Source organism: Pagrus pagrus (genome assembly GCF_965226575.1).
Source record: "Pagrus pagrus genome assembly, chromosome: 18".
In the NCBI taxonomy this organism is placed as follows: domain Eukaryota; kingdom Metazoa; phylum Chordata; class Actinopteri; order Spariformes; family Sparidae; genus Pagrus; species Pagrus pagrus.
The window spans coordinates 22940491-22953578 of NC_140202.1; the positions used below are offsets into that span (position 1 = coordinate 22940491).

At 41.4% G+C, this 13088-nt stretch overlaps 2 protein-coding genes across 2 annotated transcripts; one reads left to right on the plus strand and one right to left on the minus strand.

The window, feature by feature from the left end:
* The first annotated feature begins 2122 nt into the window (after positions 1-2122).
* Positions 2123-9206, plus strand: arg2 (arginase 2). The gene is made up of 8 exons (XM_084381689.1): positions 2123-2480; positions 2593-2665; positions 6097-6271; positions 6399-6558; positions 7202-7296; positions 7754-7858; positions 7986-8122; positions 8239-9206. The coding sequence occupies exons 1-8, from the start codon at positions 2370-2372 to the stop codon at positions 8427-8429; spliced, it is 1047 nt and encodes a 348-aa protein (XP_084237815.1). The 5' UTR covers positions 2123-2369; the 3' UTR covers positions 8430-9206.
* A 917-nt stretch (positions 9207-10123) lies between these two features.
* On the minus strand, positions 10124-12957 carry vti1b (vesicle transport through interaction with t-SNAREs 1B). The gene is made up of 6 exons (XM_084381595.1): positions 12663-12957; positions 12468-12526; positions 11850-12047; positions 11553-11726; positions 11186-11247; positions 10124-10807 (listed from the first exon to the last, which is right to left on the minus strand). Exons 1-6 carry the CDS (start codon positions 12757-12759, stop codon positions 10714-10716), a joined length of 684 nt encoding a protein of 227 aa, XP_084237721.1. The 5' UTR covers positions 12760-12957; the 3' UTR covers positions 10124-10713.
* Positions 12958-13088: the final 131 nt, after the last annotated feature.

Genomic DNA, 13088 nt, shown 5'->3' on the forward strand with positions numbered 1-13088 from the left:
AAGTTTAGTCTCTCAGGTTGAAACAGGCAGCTCCTCATTCTGATCCTGGACAAGATTTCTTGAGGGGCTGCAGATTTTCAGTCCTTTTTTTTATCAACCGAGTGAAAGATAATGTGTGTAACAAAGTGTGTAACGACTCAAGTGGTCTGAATATATTAGCATAATTTGGCTAAATAAACTCAATAAGATTTCATCCAAAGTGACATACTTTATAGTTTTTTGGCCATCCACATACATGTTTTGTATGTGTGGGTGGAGCAAACAACAATAAGGTAACAGACAATAAGATATTTTTCAAAATTTGACCAATTCTTGCACCTGCACTCTCATTTTACGTACAAAACTGGTTGTGGGTACTGTATGCATATGGCTTGCCTCGTATTTTTGTTTTGTTTTCTACTATCTGTTCTTATTTTTATTACATCTACTTCCTCTTTTTACTTACTGTTGCTAAAAACACCCACATTTCTCTCCATGGGATCAATTAAGACTTATAAACTCAAAGTTTCAAAACTGTCAAGGTTTATATAGAAATTAAAAATAATGGCTGGCTAGAAGGTATTAGAAATACTCAGCTGCACAGCTCTAGAAGGTTGGACTTCTAGTAAACGGACTAAATATGCAAAAACGCTGCCATGTGTAACCACGTGGCCTGTTTCGTTAAACAGATGTCGTTGCAGATTAGTAGACTACACAGTCAGGCAGGCGTATTTAAATGCAAACTAAGGTCCAATGCCTTAAAACCTGAGTGAAACTCTCCAACATACTGTATAAATCAAATAGTTAAGTCTAGGCGGGTGTGATTTGTATGCATCCTGTGAGCAGGCGGTGCCTGTCAGGCTGTAATCAGGGCTGTTAGCCCTTTTAACGATATTAAATTCCCTGTAATCCCATTTTCAAACACCTGGTGGCGCCAAATACCTTTTGTTTATTTCATAGCGAGAGCGCCACATCTTTACCTTTCCAGATTTAATGTCAGGAGGGAAACATTTTGTTCTCGGGCTCGCTATGCAAGCACTGTGTCAGGATTAGGATCCAGAGTTAAACGATAAAACAATGGTTGTAAACATATAGTGTATATAATGGATAAACATAAACAATGAATCTGTGTTCCTCTGTTTAAGACATTGTACCTGTTTTGTTTGTGTATGCTTTGTTTTTTGACATAATAAAACCAAACCATCAGTATTATTGTCTCCCACAGCAGCAACACACACTGAAGTCTGAACCGACTTCTCTGATTGTCACTTTTCAGTCGCTATATGCTCCCCACACTTTAGCTCAAAGTAGCTCAATTAGCTCTACCTCAAAGAGACAAACAGTTAAACCCTATTACACATTATTATGTTATATACACAAACATATATTATAAAAATATAAATATATATCCCAAAATCACGATCACATCAGTGGGCTTCAAAAACGAAAACAAAGCAGGAGTCACAAGAAAAGCAAGTTTTACAGTTTTCATTTTTTATTTATTAATATTGCAAAATACAAAGAAATCAGAATGAATGACACTGGGAGACAACAACAGGCTACGTAGCCCAGTATAAGTCATACACCAATACTTGCTAATGAAACATAACAACATAATTAGGCTAATATACAGTAATAAGTTGCCTTGTACATCAGTATTAATCCAGTGTATAAAAATAAAGAGAAGTTTTCTTTTACTTTCATTTCTATTAATAAAATAATACCAAGTTTACCGCTGATAACTGGATATGACCCAGATTAGACACCTGCCACAGTGGGCTACCCGGTGTTGCAAGATGTAAAGATGGTTCCGTGTTTCCATCTTGACCTGACACCCGATATGTTTTGGTTCTGACCTCCTCAACATGTGTGGCCAAATGTTAAAATGTAAACAAGCTTATCAGCCCCGCTTGGATGCGTCTCTGGAAATTTCCACCTGCTTTGACTGCAGCAGCGCTTCACAACAAACATTTCAAAAAGGCCTACGTCAGGTCGCAGGCCACGCCCCCCGGAGGGTACCGACGCATTTAGCCTCATCCTATTGGCTGACCCGAAGGTGTGTCATCCAGGCTGACGTCGGGGGCTTTATCTCTACCGCTTATAAATAAAGTTTGTAACACGTTATAAACACCACCGGACACGTCTAACGCGGTGTGTGCGCGTGAATAAATTAGGGTGTGATTATCTCCACCACTGATCTGAGTCCTCCTGCTTCACCAGCTCATTAATATTAAGTAGCTTCAGGAGCCATAAGACCGGCCCCTTCCACCAACGCGGCCACATCCAGCATCCACCAGGCAACATCCCACACGGCTTTCATCAGACTTTCAGGCCGGCGACTTTGGGCGGTTCAACTTGGCCTGGACCGACTGTGATCTCTGAGAGGAACGATGGCTCTGAGGGGACCCGTGTTGCGTCTGCTCAGGACTCAACTGAGCTCCTGCCAGCAGAGCAGAGCGCAGTCCGTGGCGGTGCTAGGAGCTCCTTTTTCAAGAGGACAGGTAAGAGGAGCATATTGAGGAAGTGACTTTTCTTTAAAAAAAAAAAAAAAAAATCTCAACATCTTCGACACTGATTTAACTTTTCTATATTTTTTGTATTATTGAATGACAGAGAAGAAGAGGAGTGGAGCACGGACCGAAAGTAATCAGAGATGCGGGGCTCATCGAGAGGCTCTCCGGGTTTGGTAGGTAACGGAAGACGGGGTGATAAATGGGAGCAGCGGGTGCTGCTGGTGCTGTGTTATGTAACAGTGGCTGGGTGTGAACTGCAGGCTGTGTTTGAGACTGATTTAATTCCTGCCTTCGGTCTTCAGCCAGGCTGTTACATCACCGGGAAGACAGTAAATATAAACAGCGGACACGTCGCCTTTGGAGAGGGTTTAGGAACAAAGTGATCTATGTTCCTCTCAGATGTTTTTTTAATAGCTATAACAAAAACTGCCATAATATCCAATGATAGTGAATGAGATGAATGGAAATAATGGCGACTGGCGGGGACAGCAACCTAATCCGTACAAGGGCGAGAACAGCCTCCCTTTTACGCACCACGGGGAAACAATGCGTGACAACGCATTTGGGGACACTGTAACTCTGCACCAATGCAAGGTGCTTTCCTTTTTTTCACTCATGTACAGACCACATGTCCGGGTTAGTCATCCACATACAGCAGCACATGCTCGGAAGGGCGCAGGAAACGGATGGCTCATTTAATTTCCAGTGTCGTCACTGCAGCAGACAGACAGCCCACTGTAAAAACTCTTTTTTTATGCGCTTTGTTCGCCTTCCTGTGGCGCAGAGAGGGGTGGTGCTCTGTGGATGAAAAGGGACACCTCAGGCGGAAAGAATCCTGCCTTTATCACAGAGCACAGGGTGCATTGTGATTCAAGATCCACGCCTGCATGGCAAAGAGTCTTACCTAAGTGGTGATATAATAGATAGGGTTGATCCACTGCTACAGTGACGACAGGGGTGTAAAGATAGCCTCGACTTGCAGATTAAAAAGTGTGTTGAGGTGGTTTTGAATCCAGTAAGTGGTCCAGACATAGAGAATAACATGGGGCCAGAGCAGACAGCCTATAAAATACCATTTGGTGCAATTAAATAGGCCTATTAAGGGCTTGAAATGATTATTTTTATTACAATTTACTGTAATCAGTAACTAAGTAGGAAGCCTGCCTTTGTTCAAGTACTGTATTTAAAGGGGCAATAAAGAGCTGAAGTCACACCCTTTCCGGTGGAAGTCATGGGCCCTTATTTCAGAAAAAACTTTGTATGTTAGTGAACGGAAAGACACTTAATGTTCGCCTGTTTAAAAGATAATTTAAGAAAAGTCAAGAAAGTCGCAGTTTGTCAGTCAACCCGCAATCAAAACCCGTAACTCAAACACTGTAGAGCTGCTCCTGTGTATCAGCAGCTCGCAGAACTGACAAACTCTCCTTTCACATAGCTGCAGGTGTCAGTGTGAGCAGATTTATTGTCTTTTTCATCTCACAAAGTCCCATGAGGAAAACCAGAAGACCGAATCACCATGACGTTGCAGTAACGACAGTCACTTTGGCTTTGCACTGGGGAGATATGTGAAATTAGACTTTGTTGCCATTTCCAGATATATAGTTAAACACAGCGGTCCGACCTATCTGATGTTTCTACTGTGGTCATTTTATGATTTGTGTTGCTTTGCTCGGGTCTTTGATGTCCACTCAGCAGAGCATCTCAGTCTAACTGCTAGTTTGGGTTCGCCTAAGCTGTCATTTGCCGAAGTCCAACCTGACATTAGTGAAGGTTTTGTCATTAATAAGCTATGACGGCATCGGAAATGCTTTAGATGTGAAATAGATGTGTACACTTTGAAATAGCATCATTAAAAAAGACTTAAGTTGAATTGTATGTAAGCTAATGGATGATGCGGGGGGCTAGCAGCAGTGACTCTGGTGATGTGCTGCCCCCTGTTGGTTTTGAGTATGAATTTAACAGGTGGCCAGCTCTTACATAGTGTACCTTTAAGTACAGTTCTGAGGTACTTGTACTTTACTCGAGTGTGTCCGTTTTCTGCTACTTTATACTTCCACTCAACTTCATTTGTGATAACTTAACATCTGAAGTTTAGTTTGACTCAAGTATGACTTTTGGGTGCTTTTTTACAACATTCATAGTAATCTCGTAATAAATAATCTGTAATAATTTATATTGTTTTGACATCACTTTGGGCTATCTTAATCAAATGTCATTTTCGTTGTCTAATGTAATATGGATTATCCTAGAAAAACAGTGTGATTATATAATAAATAAAGGAAATAAACAATAACCTATGTAGAGGTCACTGTCTGGATGACTCAGCGTTAGTCTTGAGGGGGATGGAGGGGCTGTTGATACCACAGATGATTAAACTTTGTCTGATAAGATTCCTATAAATACACTCACTGGAGTATACCCCAGAGACTAAATATAAATCTACTATTAATATACCACAGTTGACAGCGATACAAGGTAACTATAAACTGACTGCTGAGTTCCTTGCTTACATAATATTGTAATTGTAGTTGATGATGGGTGTTTGTCAGTGAAGGCTGATAAAACCGGTTCTTGTGTTCTCACCAATCAAACTGATCCAGAGAGTTCCTGCATTTGCAAGGTTATCAAAGAGCGTCAGGTCTATAATAACCAATAATCTTGTCCTACATCTGCTGAAGTTGAAGGCAGTGACTTGGCAAGGACTCGTCCTCCTGGTGGCCCGATGTTAACTTGGCAGCTGTGAAAAAAGATAAAGCTGCCGTGTCACTAGCTGAGCCAGACGCATGAAACCGTATCCCAGCTGAACTACATGCCATGTCATCTTGAAATCTTTGACGTTCTCGGGGTCGGTGTCACTTTGTACAATCTGTCTCACAAAAGAAAGATCATACGTATAATCAAACCAGTTATCTTTGGGATTCAACCACAGTAAACCGTGCACTTAAAGCAGCAGCTATAATCTTGCTCTTCACAGCAAACAGGAGCAGAACTTGCAGCTTGCTGCTGCTAAAACAGACCTTTTCAATTCTCTTGCAATAGATGCTCATGATTGCACCAAGACAAGGGCTATTCCTGTCTCGTCTACGAATGGTAATGAACCACACTGGTCCCCCTTGGATCAGCAGAGTAACACTACACTGCCATCAAGGCTCACGTTGCCAGATGAACCCCTTATATGGGTGATCGCATCACTTGTTTACTTCGCAGTTGATGTCCTAAACTAGATGGAAATTTTTCGGTCTTTACATCTGCAGCCACCTAGCACAGGGTGAACCGCAGTGGCTGAAACCTGAGCTGACGGGGCAAACAGGACGAGTGGAAAGTGCTCGGTCACCAATTTTCCACTGGCAATGGATGACTCAGCCTCCTCAGACTGTAAGGTAGACAGGTGCACATTAGGCTGTCGCGGCTACAGATTATAAAGGCTTTCCAACTGAGACCTGCACCTGCAGTCTCCAAAGCACAAACGTTCGTTTAAAACAGACAACAGATCGATTGTCCACGTGTTTCTCAGTCCGTCCAACCAAAAGAGTGACTCAGCTAAATGCCTTTAAAGCATCAAGTGCTTTGATTCATGGCAGTTTCTTGTTGTTTTGTCCTTCAGACTACTCTGTGCATGACTTTGGTGACCTCGACTTCCACCACTTTGAGAAGGATGAACCCTACATGGATGTAAAGTCCCCTCGCAATGTAGGTGCAGCAAATAAGATGCTGTCCGGCGCAGTGAGCAGAGCTGTCGGTGCTGGGCACACGCTTGTCATGCTGGGAGGCGATCACAGGTAACTAGTACATAATTTTACCAATGTGTTGAAGTTAATGCTTGGACTCTTGTGTGAGGACACGTCCAGCCTCTGAATTTGGCTGGTATAATCACCAGATATTAATAAGGCTGTCCTCCTTACACAGCCTTGCTATTGGATCGGTCGGAGGCCACGCTCAGCAGTGTCCTGACTTATGTCTCATCTGGGTTGATGCTCATGCAGACATAAATACGCCCATGACCTCTCCGTCAGGGAACCTTCACGGCCAGCCTGTGGCGTTCATGCTCAAAGAGCTGCAAGACAAGGTGAGGAGAAATATTAAGCTTCAGAAACACATGCTAGTTTTGTCAATAAATGATTTATCTATAAAACCAGTGGTTGGAGCCAGAGACAGGTTCGAACATTTGAAGGGTGCGTTAACAAACAGCAACCACGTTTAACATTGAACAAACACGTGTTCAGCCACGCGCCAGTTATGTAATGGATTAATATTTAAATGATAGTAAAAAAAGAGGTTCAGGATCAACCGGTCTGTCAGGTTGGAAGCACGTTTAAGCCATCTTCTATTAGCTCCACCATATATGTTATGTTAACTGTTGGGCTGTTTTGTTTTATATGTTGGTTGTGTGTTTGTCAGCAGGTTTACAGACAAACTATTGGCCCATGAAACTCGGTGGAAGGATGTAGCTTGTAGCTGCTCAAACCAAACAGCAGTCGTTATTAGCTCGGGGCACATGCAACTACTTATAGTCTTACTCACATACACATATGAATTATCTGCAATACACTTCACAATAGGCATTAAAGAAAAATGTTCAGACATATCATAGAAGAGTGGATTATATGCCTTGGTGGAGGTCTCCTCTGTCTCCACCGCTCTCTATCCTGTCCAAACATACAGGAATATAATATGTTCCATATTACATTATCTCTTTCTATCCACCACAGATGCCAGATATCCCAGGGTTCTCCTGGACGAAGCCATTCCTGTCCTCAAGGGACCTGGTGTACATCGGACTGCGGGATGTTGACCCCGGAGAGTAGTAAGTACACACTGTCTGTTAAAAGCTTTTATGATATGTGGCTGATGTGGACGCAGTTTGATTCCAGTGCCTCTATATGACCTACAAACAAAACCATCAGAGAGAAGATTGGCTGTTGCTGTGTGGTTATTAAAGTTATTCATAATGCCTGTCACCATATAGGATTCTGACTTATCCAGGTTGCATAAGCCATCAAATTAAATCTATTTTTTTCCTGCGGAGTGCTGAGGATGAATTGAGTGGTCTCACATCAAATAGACACGTTACCTCTATGCAATGAAGTGTTAAAAAGGAAAAATAGTATTAAAAATGAGTTGTCAGGCGCTGTGAAACAGTACCAATTTTGTCCACAGGGGTCGCCAGAATTAACAAAGAATGAAAGTTCTTTGTAGCTGCTTTAATTTTCAAAAACATGTGAGCGCTATTAAAAAAAAGTCTTTGATTTTGTTTACAACAGCCACATCCTGAAGGATCTGGGTATCCAGTACTTCACCATGAGGGATATCGACAGACTAGGCATTCAAAGGGTCATGGAGGTCACTTTTGACCATCTTCTGGCGAGGTATGTGTAACAGATTTCTATGTTCACTTACTGTTGATATTTTAAGGTTAAAATACATTTTTGTTTAATATTTGATCAAACCAAATGACTGCCAATGTCACTTACACTTTTTTATCTTCTCAAACAGAAAACAGCGACCGATTCACTTGAGCTTTGACATCGACGCATTCGACCCGTCTCTGGCTCCGGCCACTGGAACGCCGGTCAACGGAGGTTTGACTTACAGGGAGGGAATCTACATCACAGAGGAAATCCATAACACAGGTACCAATGACTACAAATATGGTCCCAACATCCTTCATCCACCTATTTCGTCCGTCTTTAAAAGAGCTTTTACTGTCAGGTGTTTGCGTCTAACTTGTGAACGTGTTGATGTGCAGGTCTGCTGTCGGCCATGGATCTGGTAGAGGTAAACCCCGTGCTGGGGGCCAGCCGTGAAGCCGTGGAGGCCACCGCCTCTTTAGCGGTTGACGTCATCGCGTCGTCTCTTGGACAGACGAGAGAAGGAGCTCACACGTCCATTGATGTAATTCCTGCTGTGAAGGACGACACAGAGCAGCTCCGCCTCTAGGCTTGAGGCAAAATCTGTGAACTTTATCGACATCAACCATGAGCATTCCACAAAGACTCAATATCATAGTTAAAATTTTGAAGCTCTTGCTCCAATCTCTCTGCTGTTATGTGTTATGTTGAATGACGAAAACAAAATTATGTCTGGATTCATAAAAGGGCTTTTGAGATTTGACATCCACATTAATAATGCTGAGACAAAAGGCCCTTGCCACATTCGAGAAACCACTTCATCTGATGGGAATACTTGTCATTTCAGCAATCCTAACTTATTTTTGCTGCCGTATGTAATAAGTTAAATGTTAGAGGACACAACTGCCACATATTTATTGTGTGTTTGGTCTACAAGAGAATGAACCTGCCTCAGAGGTACGATAAACCAAGTTTGACTTAGTTTGAAGTCCACAGTGTAACGTGGACTGTAAAGTGTTATGTGGCTGTGCCAGTTTTACAAAAAATTAGTAAAGATGTGTTTGCACTTTTGGACCAGCTGTGGTTACTGTATTTTCTTTAGAGTTTACTTTTATTTTTTCACAAGGTACCTACCAGTACATGTACGAGAATAAGTGTGTATACTAACAATGTCAGTATAAATTGGCTTGAAATCTAATATCCAGCCCTGATCCAAATGCTGGCGATTTCTTTCTCTTTGTTTTTTTTAGCTTGAACTGATCTAATGCTTGGTCCATGTTCGACTTGATGTGGAAACTTAATGACTAATGTCCTTGTAACAAAGAGTTTCTATTTTGGTCTTCCATAAATGTGATTACATTTTTTGCTCACGTGTAAAGATGTCTTATTTCCTCCTCAGTGCGCTGCATGTTGTCCTTAAGATACATAACTGAACTGTTCCAGTCTGAGAAATCTGAGAAGTCTATGAGAAATCTACCATTTTAACAAGAAATTAGAGCGTACAGCGAGACTAGTGGCTCCAGGCAGCTGTACCGTTTACGATGTAAGCAACCTGTAATGGTAACCATGTTAGTTTAGAGTGTTAGCATGCTAACATTTGCTCAAAAGCACAAAACATAAAAGCACCAACAACCGCACCAAAAGTTAATGGAGCCTATTCTGGGCAGAGACCCATCCTGCACATTATTATTACATAATAGTGGTTGGCAGCTGCATTACGTCTTAGACTCAACAGTTAACAAGCGCTAACATTTTTAACAGATGCTCATCTTTATATAGCAATGTTTGACTTGAAAGACATGATATTTTTAAGTGAAAATTATATAATATACATTTGATAAATTATCCCCTTAGTACCCTAAATTGTACCTTTTGAAAATAGAAACAGAAAAAATGTTGAACTTTTGTGATAGAGGCAATATTTCAGATAAAGGCAAAACAATTTAAAGATTTTCTTCTGCCCACCTGATCCACACAGGCAGGTCACCAAACATGTTTGTGCTCGTGTACATCACACCAGGAAGGCATGATATCTATGTGGAAGGAAAACATTGTGGCAGATGGGCCACTTCAAAAACACACCATCAAAAACAACCTTATCACCTATTATTTGAGAATTTATTCCATAGTAACAGATGCTGTTTGCACAGCACCAACTGGCCTGGTCAGGGGCTTCAGCCTAGAACAAATCCTGGCGACGTCATCTCAGCAGCGGATGTTTTTTGTTTTTAACCGCCGGCCTGTTTGGCTGCCGTCCTCGGAAATATCAGATAGAATCCAAACTGAGGTTAAAGATTAACTTTAATGATGTGTTGACTGTCGAATAAGGAATACGGAAGCCTATTTCTGACAGTGATTTTGTATAATACAGTGATTAGACATTAATAACTGTTAAGAACATTGCATGTTTGAAGAGTTGTCACCCATTTTTCACATTTACACTTTCAGACTGACACATTTAAACTCATTTAAAGGTTTTAGCACTCTTCTTTCCAGTCCTTACAGAGAATCATCTCTGGGGTCGGTAGCAGCCCACGCAGGTCCAAAAAATCATCCTGCAGGGCATCATTGGCATTAACAGTCTGATAAAACAGTGCAAATCTCAGCAACAGTTTGTCCAAGGAGTCTCTGTAGGTTTGGTCCGATGACAGGTTCAAAATCAAATGAACTTCACCTTCACAAGGACAGAATCCCCTCTTGGTAAAGGTTCATTTTAAGACTGAGCCTTATGGTCCATATTTGCACTTACAGAAACAGTTGGCTGAAAGCAGCAGAAGAACATTATTGCTACTGGATAGTCAGTGGAGACAGATGCTGAGAGTCTGGGTTTGTCCTGGATCCAGAGCGTTGACTCTGCTCAGATAGGTATAGTTTCATTTTCTAAAGAACTTTAGGTAAATCACAGCACCCAGAATGGCCAACTCCATTAAAATGATGACACCTAACAGCAACTTGTTCGTCACCAGCCTAGAGGACAAAAAAAGAAAGAGTCCACAATAAGAGGAGGCTCTGGTCTTTGTTCCACACAAGCATTTACATTTCGTATTAAATATCTAAAGGATAAGTTCACCTAACAATGAAAATTCACTCAATATCTTCCCTCCATTTTAACACCCCTGCCGGCAGTAGAGCTTGTGCAACCACTTCAGACAAGGGTGCACACTAATGCTTTTAGCTTAGCAGCTACAGTGAAGATTTTCTGCTTTCAAAAGAATGCAAATAACGTCTTTTCAAATCAAATCAAAATGCCGGATGAGCTGTATGGAGCCATTTTATTGTATTTTTTATTTTCAGTAACATACATTTAGCATTCAGCTGATGAAAACAGACATGTACCACACTTACCGCCGTGACATGGCACGAAGTATTTTTCTACTTCGACTGAGGTTCTCTCCAGTATTCACCAACTACAGTGTAAACAAGACGAAACAGGTTTAACAAAATCATGATCTGACAACTACAAAATGTGTTTTTAGAAAAATAAAATTAATATACATAACATTGACCCAAACCTGAGTACTAGATGTTTATCCTATACACTCAGTGTAACCGTCGGACTGCTGATGACTAATTTTTACAAACTTCAGTAACAAACTATATAAAAGGGACTAAAATATCATACAACATGCAATATCTACTCTAAGTGTATTATACCTAATGCAGCATCACAATCTTACCCCATTCATTAACAAAATATCAATTCACAGCTCACTCTGTTTTTGGTTCGGTCCAGCTGTTCCCTCTGCTCTCCCAGCTCCTCGATGATATCTGTGCCGATCTGCTCCGTCTCGTTGGCGATGCGCTGACTTCGTTCAATACTCTGGCTGGCATTGTTCAGAGAATCTGTGCCCTGGAGAAGCAACGCCCTCTGGGACTGCAGGTGTGTCTGCAAAGACAACCACAGTAAATTACAGGAGGTCAGAAAGAACAGGAAGAAACAAGATTAAATTAAATGAGACGCCACCCCTAACAGCATTTTTAAGATTAAAGTCCTCAGTCCGACACTCACACTCTGTTGGTTTTGTGATGAATAGATGCCATGATGACTTCCTTCCACTGACAGGCCAGAGGAACCAAAGGCAGGAGCAGAGTTCTTCATGTCCCTCTGCAGCTTGCCCAGATCCCGGTGGTACAGGCGCAACTTTGTACTCATAGCATTACAGTGGGTGGAAGGGGCATCACGCAGCTCTGCTTCCATTCCTTGTAACTAAAGACATCAGAAAATTGTAACGATTAATTCCAGAGAGAGGTGAAATATCGTTCTCTGTGAAGGGCTTTTAAACACATTCATGGTGACATAACCGTTATAAATGTGACTACCAGATGCTTAAAATCACCTCCACCCTTTCTAAAAATAACTGATTATTACAATTTAGCTGAAACTGTTACAAACATGTTTATTAAGCTGAATCAACACCAAACATCAAACCATAAACATGATTTATTATGTCTTTGACTGCATTAGTTTGTGCACAATAAACTGGCAACTGAGTTTATAGGACAATAAAGTAAATAGGTATTGCTACTTCCCCAACTGTTATAACCAAGATGTTTATTAATGGCAGCACAAATAGCTTTAAAATAGCTGTTATTACTCCCAAAGCACAAAACCAGGAGAGCAGCTCACCACTTCCTCAGCCTCCCCCTGCCTCTCATCGAAGGTCCTCACCAACCTCTTCCTCTCCTCTGTGAATACAACACAAGTTCCCGTTCAACAGCACAGAAAACATCTCCTGAAGTGATTATTGGTTTGGTAACACAGTCAGCTAACGTTAGCATTAGCTGTTAAACTAAAGGTAAAGCGACAATATGGATTGTTTACCTCCGTGGCACCTCAGAGCTCTCTCTGGCATTAGCTTGAGCTCATCATACAGCGATCTGTAGATGTCGTGTAACTTCTCAAATTCCTCCGACGACATTTTGTATTACCTGTAGCTTTTGCTGCCTTTTCTTGACAAACGTCTTTTTTGTGTTGCTGTAAAATAAAACACTGATTACAGTCGCTCACAACTACAAGTTAGCCTGATAGTTTTGCTTTGATGATAATCAGATCCCCGGGACTTTTCCGCATGATGGTCCTCGTGATCGACTGCCTAAAAGTCCAGACCAAAAATCAAAAACAATCATGTAGGTATACTTTTTTTAATCAAAATACAAATCAGGCGAAACGTCACATTCTCGATATAAATACAACGTACGAAAAATAACGATAAATCCTCGTGAAAACAGCTAAAAAGGCACCCGGAAG

Bases quoted from the DNA above. Each gene is read 5' to 3' on its own strand.
- arg2 (XM_084381689.1), top strand. From the start codon at position 2,370: ATGGCTCTGAGGGGACCCGTGTTGCGTCTGCTCAGGACTCAACTGAGC. The intron at 2,666-6,096 runs GTAGGTAACGGA...TTTGTCCTTCAG, and splicing joins CGAGAGGCTCTCCGGGTTTG to ACTACTCTGTGCATGACTTT. The intron at 6,272-6,398 runs GTAACTAGTACA...CTCCTTACACAG, and splicing joins ATGCTGGGAGGCGATCACAG to CCTTGCTATTGGATCGGTCG.
- vti1b (XM_084381595.1), bottom strand. From the start codon at position 12,759: ATGTCGTCGGAGGAATTTGAGAAGTTACACGACATCTACAGATCGCTG. The intron at 12,048-12,467 runs GTGAGCTGCTCT...TGATGTCTTTAG, and splicing joins AGGGGGAGGCTGAGGAAGTG to TTACAAGGAATGGAAGCAGA. The intron at 11,727-11,849 runs GTGAGTGTCGGA...TTGTCTTTGCAG, and splicing joins CATCACAAAACCAACAGAGT to ACACACCTGCAGTCCCAGAG.